Below are 14,795 nucleotides of genomic sequence, written 5' to 3'. Positions count from 1 at the left end.
TTGGCTTAGGTCACGATTTCAAGGTTTGCGAGTTCGAGCCCTACATCGGGCTCTCTCTGCTGTCAGCACAGAGCTCGCTTCCAATCCTCTGTTCCCCTCTCCTCCTGACCCTACTTCGCTTGCATGCATTCTCTCAAAAATAAATAAACATTAAAAAAAAAAAAAAAGATGAACTCTGTTCTAAAAGAACAGTATTTTTACAAGGGGAAACTATCACTCTACATTTTTAAAAAGTTATGATACTATTAAAAGTATAGCAAAAATGGTATGCTTTATTATTATTACTATTTAAAAAAAATTTTTAATGTTTGTTTATTTTTAAGAGACAGAAACAGAGCGTGAGCTAGGGGAGGGGCAGAGAGAGAGGGAGACAGAATCTGAAGCAGGCTCCAGGCTCTGAGCTGTCAGCACAGAGCCCAATGTGGGGCTCAAACCCACAAACTGTGAGTTCATGACCTGAGCTGGTCACATGCTTAACTGACTGAGCCACCGAGGTGCCCCATTATTACTATTATTTTTTAAGTACGCTCTATGCCCCCAAGATCAGGAGTTGAATGGTCTACCAACTGAGCCAGATGAGTGCCCCCAAAATGGTATTCTTTAAATATAGATAGGTAAAAATAACTGTCTATCACAGGTAGTAACTAACATTAAATAAAACAAGCAAAAGCATTTTAAAAATCTTATTTAAAAATATATGGTGGGGCACCTGGGTGGCTTAGTCGGTTGAGCATCCAACTTCAGCTGAGGTCATGATCTCTCAGTTTATGAGTTCGAGCCCCACATCGGACTCACTGCTGTCGGCACAGAGCCTGCTTTGGATCCTCTGTCCCCTTCTCTCAGACCCTGCCCTGCTTATGCTCTCTTTCTCTCTCTCAAAAACAAACAAACATCAAAAAAAAATTTTAAATATACGGCAAAAAAACACAGAGTGGTAAAAACTAAGTGCCATGCAACTTTAAACAACAAGCGTGAGTTTAACATATTCATAAAAATAAAGTTAGCCACTAAATGCAAAAAATGCTGTCATGGCATTAAAAAAGTGAAGTTACTCTAACACTTTCACATAAAGACAGAAATCAACTCTGGGAAAAATGTGGTCTATCAAAAGTATAGACATCAAAGAATCTCCTTTCAGATCCTTATCACTGGTTACCCCAATTATGTTCATTCAAGTTGCTCACTTCAAAAATATTTAATAAATGTTTACAACATATATGCCACTCTGCTGGGCACTGGGAAAAGAGCAATGAACAAAACAAAGTCTTGCCCTCATGGAACTTACATTCTAATGGAAGAAGAAATAAGTATACCAATACAGTATAATTATTATGAAAAAAATCAAATTAGAAAAAAGTGAAGTGTCTTCACTGGGGTGAAGGCAACATTCTTTTAGATGAAGTAACTTATGGATGGCTTAATATGAAATGACATGAATAGAAACTGAAAGTATAGGGGCCTATGCTGTATGTTTGCAGGGAAGACTCAGATTAATTAGTCTTTCGTAATCAGCCTCTTTAAATTTTTTTATTTTTTGGGTTAGAGACAGAATGTGAGTGGGCGAGGGGAAGAGACAGAAGGAGACACAGAATCCAAAGCAGGCTCCAGGCGCTGAGCTGTCAGCACAGACCCCAATGCGAGGCTTGACCCCACGAGCTATGAGATCTTGACCTGAGCCGCAGTCAGACACTTAACCTACTGCGCCACCCAGTCACCCCGTAATCAGCCTCCTTTTAAAAAAATTCCTTGCTTCTAAAGATGGTCTTCAAAAACTTGCTCTGCATTTCCCAAATGTGAAACACCATACGTACTCTTCCTAATCAGTTCAGAATGCTAAGTTTTTGACACATATCTAAAAATGTCTCCAATATGAAATAAGTGGACATTTAAAAAGAACTTTCCCCTAGTCCAAAAAAACACTACAGCAAACTATGTGAACAATGCAGGGTATGTTCTAAGAAAAAGAAGTTATCTTAGATAAAATTTAAAGTATATGAGGAAACAATAATCAGCTGAAGTATGCAACTACTAAAAACTATAAAGAATATAATCTCTACAAGCAAAAACAATATACAGCATTATGGTAGATTTCTGGCAATGTAAGCTTTCCACCATTTTAACTCTGTGATATATTAAATAACAGAGTATTACTTTTAGGAAGTAATTTTTTTCAAATGCTATTTTTAAAGAATTTCTACAATATTCTTAAATATTTCCATTGTGAATTTCACAAACCAAAATGTCTTCCAGTATAGGACACCTTATTAAGTGATACAGGTCACAACGAAAACAACATCCACTAACTGCTGAAAAAATTGAATCCCATTACACAGTGGATCTACTTTGTAATTTTATGGCCACATAAAAGGTAATACTAATATCTATACAAAATAAATCAATGAAAACAAGAGACAGTAAGGTCCATTTTTGCTTCAACTTAACCACTAGAATCTATAAGCAAATTCATCATTCAAGTGAATATACTCAGAAAACATTCTATAAAAAAAGGACATACAATATTTTTACCTTTCCTTGTTTTACAATATAATAAGGATTGCTTCGAGAAAAACCAGCACTTTCAAGGAGATTCATCACATCATTTTTCCTGTTAATAAACATTGAAAATATTTTTTCAGATCAATCGCCCAATAATAAGCAAAAAAATGAAGGGTAACTGCTGGGTTAAGGAACAGGAGGGAGTGTAGAATAGTCATGAAACCATTTATTCTACTGGCCTCAGAGAATCTTGATTCTTCTGTTAATGCTCTAAATTTTGGTTTGTTGACCACGAGGCATATATAACCCATATAGGAGTTAAGTAAAATACTTTTACTCTTTCATAAAGAAATTATAAATGTAAAGAAATTGCTTACGTGACCATTTTCTTGTCTAAGAAATACTGATCCTTTTTGGCACCAATAACTCTTCGAAGTGAAACTTCTTCTTTATCAATCTAAGAAAGAATGTAAAAGCCTGAAGTTAATTTCATAGTAAAAATGGAAAACTTTTCAGTTAATAAGGTCATTCTAGAGTCTGTAACCATAACACTTATTTTGAAATTTCAATTCTCACTAAAGATTTGCTATGAATATCAATTCTTATGACAAAGATATTTTTTCAAACAACTTACACACCCTATTTGCTAGAATGCTCATTATAATTTTAGGACAAAATGAATATGTAAACCATATAGGTATTTTAACATAAACTAAATTATAAGAATTGTATTTAATACAGTTATGAATGTTTCAAAGGTTGGGAAAAAAATCAGCTGCATCAATAAAATTCTCAAAATTGTGACTAGAAAAAAAAAAGCCATTACTCACTGGCAACCGGTTGTCTGAATTATCAAAAATAATCTCCACGAAAGCAGAAATAACACGAGGACCAGTACCCTCCTAAAACATGTAAAAAATAAAATTGTCATTTAAGTGGTATTTTCATATTCTTTTTTTTATTTTTTCTTTAAACGCCTTTAAAGTGCGTTGGCAATAAGCCTAATTCAATGGAAAAAAATTTCTATTGGGCTAGTGTATATCCTAGAGCAAAGACACTGGATGAGGATAACAATACTTGTCAACCAAATGGCTTTAGATTCTGACTAAAAAAATGAAAACTATCCAAGAGACATCAAAGTCAGATGTACTTAGGTCTTGTTCTGAAAACCACTTTATTAGAACATAAGACCCCATGCCCACCTAATTCTACTTCTTTGCTAATATCAACAACACTTTGAGGCTTTTCTCTTACAGACTCACTTAATGCTGGAAAGGAACCCTAACAAATCATATAATTACTGGAACTCGGCTTTTTTTAATTTTTAAGTTTATTTATTTATTGTTGAGAGAGACAAAAAGCGCAGGTGTACAAGAGAGCAGGGGAGGGGCAGAGAGGAGAGAGAATCCCAAGTAGACTCCACACTGCCAGCGTGGAGCCCAACGGAGGGCTCGATCTCACAAACCAAAGATCATCACCTAAGCTGAAATCCAAGGTTGGATGCTTACCGACTCAGCCACCCAGCTGCCCTGGCTTTTAAAACTAATTATTTATTTTTATTTACTTGTTTAAATTTGCTATATCCTATATAATTTTAAATCTGCTATGAAAACACACACAGTTAATATATGTCACATATACACCAATTTATGATGCTGCCACTCCTTTACCAAGTTCAGATAATTTCCAGATTCTAGAAACTGTTATTACACAGTGATTCACTATAATAAAGAATGATACCTAAAGAAGTTATTCTTTCAATGCCTATCCTAGAAACGTAAAAAAAATTTTTTCTATAGGCAACTAGTTGATAATGGTAAGAAAACAAAATAAACCACCTTCCTAAGTGTGAGAGACTCTGTTAAGATACACTAAGGAATCTCACTTTCTCATTTTAAAACTATGTCATATTCAAACTGACAATAAATTTATTATTTTGTTATAGCCTTTTATCATTTTTTATCCTAAAATTTCTTTAGTTCATTATTCATAATGATCCAATGAAAAATTCTAATAATTTTCATTACTATAAATACACTTATCTTTCATATTGGGAAATGATGTGACCATTTGAGTTACAAATATGGATAAAATTATAACATGTTATGTTTAGTTTGTAATGGTTCCTTCTCTATGCTCCCAATTAACTTCTGGTTCTGAGTCTCAAAGTTCCTAATTCCCAATTTCAAACTCTTTTCTCTTCAGCAAGCCTGTTTCCAGAGCATCACTAGACCATACTCTTAATAAAGAATTTGTATTTATGGGGTGCCTGGGTGGCTCAGTCAGTTGAGTGTCCAACATCAGCTCAGGTCATGATCTCATGGTTTTTGGGTCCGAGCCCTGTGCTGGGCTCTGCGCTGACAGCTCAGAGCCTGGAACCTGCTTCAGATTTTGTGTCTCCCTCTTTCTCTGCCCCTCCTCTGCTCATGCTCTCTCTCTCTCAAAAATAAACACTAAAAAATTTTTTAAAAAAGAATTTCTATTTACATGGAAGACACACCCATTTATAGGAAAGTCCTACAATTTTATTACCATTTACATAAAAATTAGGCCTTTATCATGCATTAATATAGTAGGCTAAATTCCATAGTAGAATTAACACACTTAAGAGAGACTGTACCATGTTTACTAAGAGGGATTATATCATGTTTACAAAAGATCTGGAACTTGAACAAGTGATTTTATTTACCAGAATTAACAATATAGTTTTAAAAATACATAATGTCAACATGTATTGACAATCTCAAAGGCAATCTCACTCACATGCAACAAAGCCAATCGCTGTTCCGGACGAAGATGACTGAACTCATCACTAAGAACGAACTGAATTGCTAAAAATACAAAAACATTAAATATTAGTATAGTCTCAAAGAAGCTTTATGCCTTAATTTATAACTTCCCATACCTCTATCAGGTAATGAACAAGGCAGATAAAACAGATTATCTATTTCATATATGCAAAAAATTGCTTGTATTTTAGACTAATCAGCTTAGAAATGACAAGAAAAATACTAAGAAGTTTGCACTGAAACATTTAAGGGAAGAAAAAGAGAACACTGAGGTAACAAAAAGAGGTAAGCAGAACTAAAATCCACCTCTTGGTCAAAGTATACACTGAGTGATTAACACTTTGCTTTTATCCACTAGAAGTAAATAATATACATCAAAATATTTATTAACAAAATAGGACATATTCTTACCATATCCTTAGCAGGATAGTTTTGTCAAAAGAAATTAAACTAAGTGGGAAACACAGGGAAACAGTTCAGATTCCCACATTCTACTGCACTGTTTGCACTGCTCTTATCTTCTGTAAGAAGTCACTGCTGCTTCCATATAAAGTACCTAACTGGACCACCCTGCCCTAGAAATGAAACTCTACTCAGCTGTCCTGTTACCAGTTCACCCAAGAGACCTTTGACATTCCAAGAGTTGAGTACGCATGTACGAATGTGTATGTTGAGGGGAGAGTGGTTATCTTTCATAATCACATAATCACCTTAGGGGAACAGATTCAAACTGCCTTTATCCGCCTGGAGATTATGAAATACTTCTACTCCAATCCCACTCACTTATCATCACCAAATTACAACCACTGAAGGGCTATAGATTTGTGAGCACAGAGGGATAGAACCTTTGCTCCTGCTAAGCCCCACCCCCTTTCCCTCAAGCACTACTCAAACAAGAGGTTCAAAATTTTTTCAATCTACTTCTTGTATAGTTCAAACCTGTTCAGATATTTTCTCTCTCCAAAGGATTTGTTAACAGAGGCATTATACTTAAATGTATTTTATCTTTAGAATTTTCAAAGCTCTTTACTATCTTCAAACTGACAATAATCTTTGTTGAGTCTCTAATTTTTTACACCCCTCTATCTTTCATAAAAATGATTTAGAAAACATTTTTTTAAAAGACGAAACAGAGGGATGCCTGGCTGGCTCAGTCAGTAGAGCATGCAGTTCTTGATCTTGGTTGGGATTATGAGTTCAAGCCCCATGTTGGGTGAAAGGCTTATTTACTTACATACATACATAATGAAACAAGAAGATGAGTCATTTTCCAAAACAACATTAACTATGTTGTTGCATTTACACTTGTATAAATATGCATCTGCAACATTTACATACAGCATTCAAGTTTAAAAAGCACTTCCATTATTATTATCTCATGATTCCCATAACCCATCAAAGTAGACAGGTCAAGTACACTTTTAAATTGCAAAGAGTACCGTGAAAGATTGTTTTGCCCAACCTCTCAGCTACTTAATCACTAGGTATAGAGTAGAACTCAGATCATTATACTCTACACTCCCTACACTAAACTGCAACCCTGAACGAAAAAGTATTTCTTGAGTTTCATACGGACATAATCTCAGAAAACCAATCTTTAAAATAAACTACGCGAAGATACCCAGGTCTTAATATATTTAGAATTGAAAAAACAACACTTACCGTAAAAAAAGTTACTTTTTCCAGATCCATTTCTGCCCACTATAAAATTTCAAAAAGTACATGTTACTTTCTATAAAAACCAATAAAATTAAAACTTTACCGTATTAAAAAATTTATATTCAATTTTCTAACTTAACATCTTAATATCTGAAATTAAATACAAAGAACAGTGAACAAAAGAAATCCATAAACAAAACAGCTTTAATCACCAAATGAATGCAATTTTTGTAGAGACTTCAGGTATTTTTTTTTTCTTAAATTTACTTCATTGTTTATTCTTTTGCTTTTTCCTAGCAAATAATATTTGGAATAACTAATATGTTACTAGGTCTTCATAATTTACAATCATTACTATGGACACGCAATTTTTTTTTAATTTTTAATGTTCGTTTATTTTTGAGACAGAGACAGAGCACGAGCAGGGGAGGGGCAGAGAGAGGAGACAGAATTCAACGCAGGTTCCAGGCTCTGAGCTGTCAGCACAGAGCCCGATAAGGGGCTTGAACTCACTGACTGAGATCATGACCCGAGCCAAAGTTGGACACTCAACCAACCGAGCCACCCTCCCACTACTTGTACATGCTCTCTCAAAAGAAGTAAATTAAACAACAACAAAAAAAGTAGACATCATTCACTTCCAGATATAATATACTCAGAAGGACACATCATTTATGTGGTATTTTTTAAAAACAATGTTAAAAAAGACAAAGAAAGGCTATGGAAATGATCCAGATTAAAGAGACTAAATAGATATGACCACCAAAAGCAATACCTGACCCTAAATTAGGCCCTGTACTGGAGGAAAAAATACTATAAAGAAAATTTGGGGGTCAATCAGTACAACTGGAAAATAAACAGCAGATTATCGTATTAATGTCAAATTTACGGAAATTTACAAACTCTACTGTGATTATGTAAGAGAATATCCCTATTCTTAGAAAGCATACATTGAAGTCAACGGTAAAGGACAAAGACCTACATAACTTATTCTAAGAAAAAAAGTGTGAGAGTGGGTACAAATGATAAAGCAAAAGAGGAAAAAGTTAACAGGTAGATTTGGGTAAAGGAGATCAGCGTATTCTCTGTACTGTTCCTATTTATACAACTTTTCTGTAAATTTGAAATTATCTCTAAATAAAAGTTTAAAAAGAATTTAGCATTCAAAGAATTACATATAATTAAAACCGTAATCTATTCATAAATAACTTAAAACTTTAAATTTCCCTTTAATTACTCCTACCCATCAGTGGAACACTGTAAAGCAATTTCAAGGATGTTGACTATTTAATAAGGAAAGAGATTCAAGACTTATTCTTAAAAAAAAAAAAAATTTTAACGTTTATTTATTTTTGAGAGAGAGAGAGAGAGAGACAGAGCATGAACGGGGGAGGGTCAGAGAGAGAGGGAGACACAGAATCCGAAACAGGCTCCAGGCTCTGAGCCATCAGCACAGAGCCTGACGCGGGGCTTGAACTCACGAACCGCGAGATCATGACCTGAGCCAAGGTCGGACACTTAACCGACTGAGCCACCCAGACGCCCCAAGACTTATTCTTAAGTAGAAAAAAACAGATTATCAAAAGATTATACTACAAGCTGACTTTTATTTTATTTTAAAAGGCTTATTGTGGGGCGCCTGGGTAGCTCAGCTGGTTGAGTGTCCAACTTCAGCTCAGGTCAGGATCATCCTCATGGTTCAATTTGGGGATTCCAGCCACCGGGCTCTCTGCTGTCAGCACAGAGCCCACTTCACATCCTCGGTCTCCCTCTCTCTCTGCCCCTCCCTGTTCTTGTGTGCACTCTCTCAAAAATAAATAAAACATTTAAAAAATTAAATAGGGGCACCTGGCTGGCTCAGTTGGTTAAGTGTCTGACTTTGGCTCAGGTCATGACCTCACTGTTCTTGACCGCTAGCCCCGCGTTGGGCTCTTGTGCTGAGAGCTCAGAGCCTGGAGCCTGCTTTGGATTCTGTGTCTCCCTCTCTCTCTGTCCCTCCTCCACGCATGCTCTGTCTCTCAAAAATAATAAATGAAAAATATTTTAAAAATTAAAAAAATAATTAAAAATTACATTAAAATGCTTAGGGGGAGCCTGGGTGGCTCAGTCCGTTAAGCGCCTGACTCTTGATTTTGGCTCAGGTCATGATCTTACTGTTCATGGGAATAAGCCCCACGTTGGGCTCTGTGCTGACACCTCAGGGACTGCTTGGGATTTTCTCTTCCTCCCTGCCCCTCCCTCACTTGTGCTTTCTCTCAAAATAAACTTTAAAAAAAAGGCTTATTTATGTAGATGTACACAAAGACTGGAGGCATATGGGGGTAGATCCAGTTTATATGTGCCCCAGAATCACCTGCCCCAACCCAAGCCTTAACTGCCTGTCAATGGAGAGATTCAGTATTCCATCACCTTTAGGTTGTTTCAGCCTACCCTGGGTGTGCACTCAGGTCAGACCTGTGAAAATCCAAAAGACACTATATAGTTCCCTGACTACTTTAGGGGGTTAGTCCCCAGAGTAACACAATCCAAAAGCATGGAGGAATTAATTAATGCCCTGTGTAGTAAACTCTGACCAATCAGAGAACAGGAACTAGCAGACAAAGCCGTCTCCATTCCTTTCCAATCTGATCTTTCCCAGGCGTGGTGGGTTCACAAAGTCTGTCTGGAAGTTATCCAATATGACCACAAACCAGCTGAACCTTCTTTATAAAGCTATGACCAACTTTCCGTTTTACTCTTGCCCTCAGACTGAACCTTCCCATTAAAATCTTATTAGTTGCTGAGTGGGCCTTGGATTCTGTTTTCTAGGAAACCAAGGCTAATACAAGTATAGGCTGTTAATATTAAGAATGGCTATTGCTGGGCAGGATTACAGTTTAGTTTTTTCCTTTCAGCTTTTAAACTCTTCCATAACGTTCTACAATTAACATATTTCTTTTGTTAAAAAGCTAGAGACAAAGTAACCTTAAAAAGGTGTATGTTTGGTAATTCAAACATCATTCAACTGTTCAAGCAAGAGATTAAAACACTGAAGATCACCAGAAGATATAGTTGCCTTCAAATCTTTTTTTAAGGTCAAATCATTAAATAATCAAAGTACTATGCTTTCACAGGATATTTTTAATGTCAATCTCAGTCTACACTACTTTGGGTCTTTCCTGTCTTTAAAACATGTTTAAGCAGTGGGGTGCCTGGGTGGCCTACTTGGTTAAGTGTCCAACTCCTGAGTTCAGCTCAGGGCATGGTCTCACAGTTCCTGAGATAGAGCTCTGAGTCAGGCTCTGCATTGACAGTGAGGAGCCTGCTTGGGATCTTCCCTCTCCCTCTCTCTGCCCCTCCCCTGCTCATGTGGGTATTCTCCCTCTCTCTCACTCAAAAAATAATAAATTTTTTAAAAAAGCTTAAAAACCTTAAAAAAAAACATGTTTAAGCAGTAAAATCATATTAGGTTTGTTAAAACAAAAGAAAAAACACTTAGACAATTTACTCTGTAACTGTTACTGTTAACAATACTAATGTAAACAAAGTAGTAAAACAGTGGTCTCTTAACAGCTAAAACAAAAATACTTGATAGATTCTACAATCTAATCATCATAATAAAAGTCATCATTCTACAGCTCATAAAATTATACCATTGATCTAATTAAGATATTCATCTAGTTTAACCTGTAATATAAATCTAGCAATTATATTTTAATAGAATATATAATTTTTAAATAATTGATATCTAGTAATTATTCATTTTTTTCCATTTCCAAAGATTTTCTGATTGATGAAAATCAGAAGGCACTTGTAATCAAAATATAAATAAAATACCAGAACAATCAGGCTATCCTTGTGGCACTTTAATTAAATTAACTATTCAACAGGTACAGCAGAGGGTAAAAAGTGGTTTTTTTTTTTATAAGTTTATTTTGCACATGCGCATGGGGGTGGGAGGGACAGAGAGAGAGGGAGAGAGGATCCCAAACAGGTTTCTGCACCATTAGCTCACAGCCCGATGCGGGGCTTGAAACCTCCAACCATGAGATCAAGACATGATCCAAAACCAAGGGTCAGATGTTTAACTGACTGAGCCACCTAGGCACCCCCAAAGTGTTTTTTTTATTCCCAACTACAAGGCTGCAACTAATGTACTGAGGGCAGGTTTTGTTTTTGCCTCAATTTTTATTTTTTATTTTTTTAATATGAAATTTATTGTCAAATTGGTTTCCATACAACACCCAGTGCTCATCCCAACAGGTGCCCTCCTCAATACCCATCACCCACCCCCTATCAACCCTCAGTTTGTTCTCAGTTTTTAAGAGTCTCTTAAAAACTTCTCCTCCTTTTTTTTTTTTCCTTCCCCTCCCCCATGGTCTTCTGTTAAGTTTCTCAGGATCCACCTAAGAGTGAAAACATATGGTATCTGTCTTTCTCTGTATGGCTTATTTCACTAAGCATGACACTCTCCAGTTCCACCCACGTTGCTACAAAAGGCCATATTTTATTCTTTCTCATGGCCACGTAGTATTCCATTGTGTATATAAACCACAATTTTTTATCCATTTATCAGTTGATGGACATTTAGGCTCTTTCCATAATTTGGCTATTGTTGAAAGTGCTGCTATAAACACTGGGGTACAATTGCCCCTATGCATCAGCACTCCTGTATCCCTTGGGTCAATTCCTAGCACTGCTATTGCTGGGTGGTAGGGTAGATCTATTTCTAATTTTTTGAGGAACCTCCACACTGTTTTCCAGAGCGGCTACACCAGTTTGCATTCCCATGCCTCAATTTTTAAATTTTATTTCAAAGTATAGTTGACACTTTTGCTCTCAATTTTTAAAATTTATTATTTATTTCAAAATAAAGTAGATTCTCTGGGAACATCAGCATTTAGTGTTTGCCTATTACTGATCTCTATATAAATCTCACCTTATCCCATGCCACAGAATGAACTGTGTCACTCTCTCATTCATATGTTGAAGCCCTAACCCCAAATGTTATGGTATTTGGCGGGGGGGGGGGGGGGGGGGGGGGGAGCTTTGGGAGGTAATCAGGATTAATGAGGTTGTGAGGGTGGGGCCTTCATGATGGAGTTTGTGCTCTAATGAAGAGGGAGAGATAATCAAACAGTCACACGAGCCTGATGACAAAGATGGTGACTTTCAGGGGATGCCTGGGTGGCTCAGTCAGTTGAGCGTCTCACTTTGGCTCAGGTGATGATCTCACTTGTCACGGGTTCGAGCCCCACGTCAGGCTCTGAGCTGTCAGCAAAGAGCCCGAAGCCTGCTTTGGATTCTGTGTCTCCCTCTCTCTCTGCTCTTCCCCCACTCATACTCTGTGTCTCTGTCTCAAAAATAAACATTAAAACATTAAAAACAAACAAACAAAAAAGATGGCGACTTCCAGAACGTGACTATGCTGGCAGCCTGATCGTGGATTTGAGCTACCAGAGCAGTGAGAAGATAAATTCCTGCTCTTTAAGCTACCCAATCTGTATTTTATGGTGGACTTAGCAGTCTAATATACCAATATACCCCTCAAGGAAGACAATGTATAGCTTAACTCTATTTATAGCACATTGTTTCATCTAGCCTTTAAAAATTCAGCAGAATGTCAGAAAACACTTTTGCTGGCGGTATCAGCAAAAAATGGACACTATCAACTGAAGTCTTTAGACTTCAAATACTGTACTGCAGGACAATAATCGTTTCAGTCCTTTATCCTCATACGTATACTTTCTCATTTAATTTTCCCAACAGCCCCTATAAGATAGGTATCATTAGCTCTTCATTACAAATCAGAAAACTAAAGCCCCTCAAGGAGTCAAGTTTGAAAAAGAGTATGTGTCAGAACTGAGGCGTGAAACCCATTCTGTTATGCTCCAAAGTTTATGCTCTGCCCACCACGCTGCATGGTCTGACCTTAAATATTAGGACAGGAAAGAAAAAAACCCAACAACAATCAAATTTGTGAATAAAGAATGGTCATCTCTGAAATTAGACAACAGTGGGCGTTTTAACCGGGAAATGACATATCAAGAAGAGTATAGCTCAAATGCTAACTTTAGTGTCATTCACTAGAAACGTAAAGCTATTAAAAGACACTTTCACACCTACCAGGCTACCCAAATGAGTAACTTGTGCAAACGTTTTAAATATATAAAGTAAGCAATTCGTCAGTGCAGACTAAAAAAAAAAAACATAAGTTATCTCATATAGAAGAAACATGTATAAATTCACAGAATATTCAAAGCCAATTCCCATCTCAAGCCTAAATATAGACCGAATTTAGATGGCTCTATAAATAATAAATCTGATCTTGGAAACCATGAACACTTACCAATAACATTATGCTTTGAACTGAAGGGATCTACAATTGTTTGATCTCTGTAACTCCGAAAACCCTGGATGATAACCTAATAAATAAAAGATACTTTTCAGAGAACACACACTACCAGAAGACACTCCTAAACATTCTTCCTTGGCACTTCTCTCTCTGGTTTCTCATTTAATGCAAGAGAGACAACTTTCCATTTCATAGAAGAAAAATTCATTTTGGAAAGTGGCGATTAAAAAAATCTTCTAAAACGTCCGCGTTTATCGGTAGCCAGGGCCAGTGTTGTAAGTCACCTGTTAAGGAACTCTCAAGAGCAAGTACATTGTGTAAGTAAGGTTCGCTGGAACGCTGAACATCCCCGAGCTACAGCGAAAAAGTGTGTCAAGCAGGCCGGTCGGCCCCAAGCTTTCCTGACTCCAGGAGCAGTGGGCGCTTCTCTCGGACACGCCGACCGGCCAGGAGGAGCAGACGTTCCAAGAAAGGGGTGCTGAGAGTCCAACACATCCAACAGAGAAACTTTTCCAAGAGTGCGGATGGGTTCATCTTTGGGGTGGACTCTTGCGCGGGAAGACCATTTTGACAGAAGTAAACAAGTGAACGAGGCGGCGCTACATACTCTGCAAGGAGGAGGGTCCCTTTCCCGTCTCCTGTAATTCGGGGACAAAGACCCCGGGCTAAGCTGACACCCCAACCTGAGCCCCCCCAGGGATGCCCCCGGGCCCGGGGGGCCACCTTTCCACACACCCCGCGCAAAGGGCCCGCGCGGGGCTGGCCCCGGCAGGACGACACAGCTTGCCCGCCCCGCCGCTGCCGCCCCCAGCCCGCCCCCGACCCACTGGGAAGGCCCGGTCCCTCCAAACCTCTCGGAGATGCTACTCCCGCGGACGGGCGCCCGGCGGGGGAGGCCCGCGCCGCGGCCCCGCGCTGGCGGGGCGGGGCCTCTCCCCTCCCCCGCAGCCCGCGTCTTGGGTCCACCCTGCCGGGAGGCGGGAGGCCACGGGTCGAGCCGAGACACCCCCGCCAGACGGAGCTGTCCTCACAGGCCCGCGAGGGAGTGGGCGAGACGCACAGGCCTCACCTGTTTTATGTACATGGTTCCGCGCCCCTCGCCGGGGAGAAGGCCTCCCCACCGAGAAGCGACAGCGCTGCCGTGGGGTCCAATGAGGCGCCTACGAGACCCCTCCCCCAAAGCGCCGCTCGCTCCCGTCCAGCCAAACAAAATGGCGGCGCCCGCGGAGGCGGAGTCCGCGCCTTGAACGGAACCATACTCGCGGTCCCCGCAGAGCGTAGGGGGAGCCGGGGTCCCGTCTTCTCTTTACTTTTGGCAAAAGAAGCCTTCTAAGGCTCTATTGAGTGGCTTTCATTTGATTGTTAAATTTTCAGCTGAACACTTCCGGAGAATCAGTCTGAACCTTCACTCGAAAAAGCCTTGATCGTGAGATTTGCGCAGAGTCCCTCCGAGCGCGGAGCCAATGGTTGTGCCCACATGGGGGGAAAGGTTCGGCGCCAAAGCCAAGTGTTAGAGT

At 38.7% G+C, this 14,795-nt stretch overlaps 1 protein-coding gene across 1 annotated transcript in view; it reads right to left on the bottom strand.

The window, feature by feature from the left end:
* The window catches only part of SMC3 (structural maintenance of chromosomes 3), a 37,337-nt gene extending 22,832 nt beyond the window's left edge, over window positions 1-14,505 (bottom strand). Inside the window, exons 1-7 of the mRNA XM_003994404.6 lie at window positions 14,348-14,505; window positions 13,273-13,348; window positions 6,948-6,986; window positions 5,260-5,327; window positions 3,327-3,398; window positions 2,874-2,953; window positions 2,527-2,605 (exon numbers count right to left, since the gene is read on the bottom strand). Of these exons, the coding sequence (XP_003994453.1) occupies window positions 2,527-2,605; window positions 2,874-2,953; window positions 3,327-3,398; window positions 5,260-5,327; window positions 6,948-6,986; window positions 13,273-13,348; window positions 14,348-14,362 (429 nt within the window). The 5' untranslated portion in view covers window positions 14,363-14,505. The remainder of the gene's footprint in view (window positions 1-2,526; window positions 2,606-2,873; window positions 2,954-3,326; window positions 3,399-5,259; window positions 5,328-6,947; window positions 6,987-13,272; window positions 13,349-14,347) is intronic.
* Window positions 14,506-14,795: the final 290 nt, after the last annotated feature.

This window comes from Felis catus, chromosome D2, assembly GCF_018350175.1.
Source record: "Felis catus isolate Fca126 chromosome D2, F.catus_Fca126_mat1.0, whole genome shotgun sequence".
In the NCBI taxonomy this organism is placed as follows: Eukaryota; Metazoa; Chordata; class Mammalia; order Carnivora; family Felidae; genus Felis; species Felis catus.
This window is presented reverse-complemented; position numbering and strand designations above follow the sequence as displayed.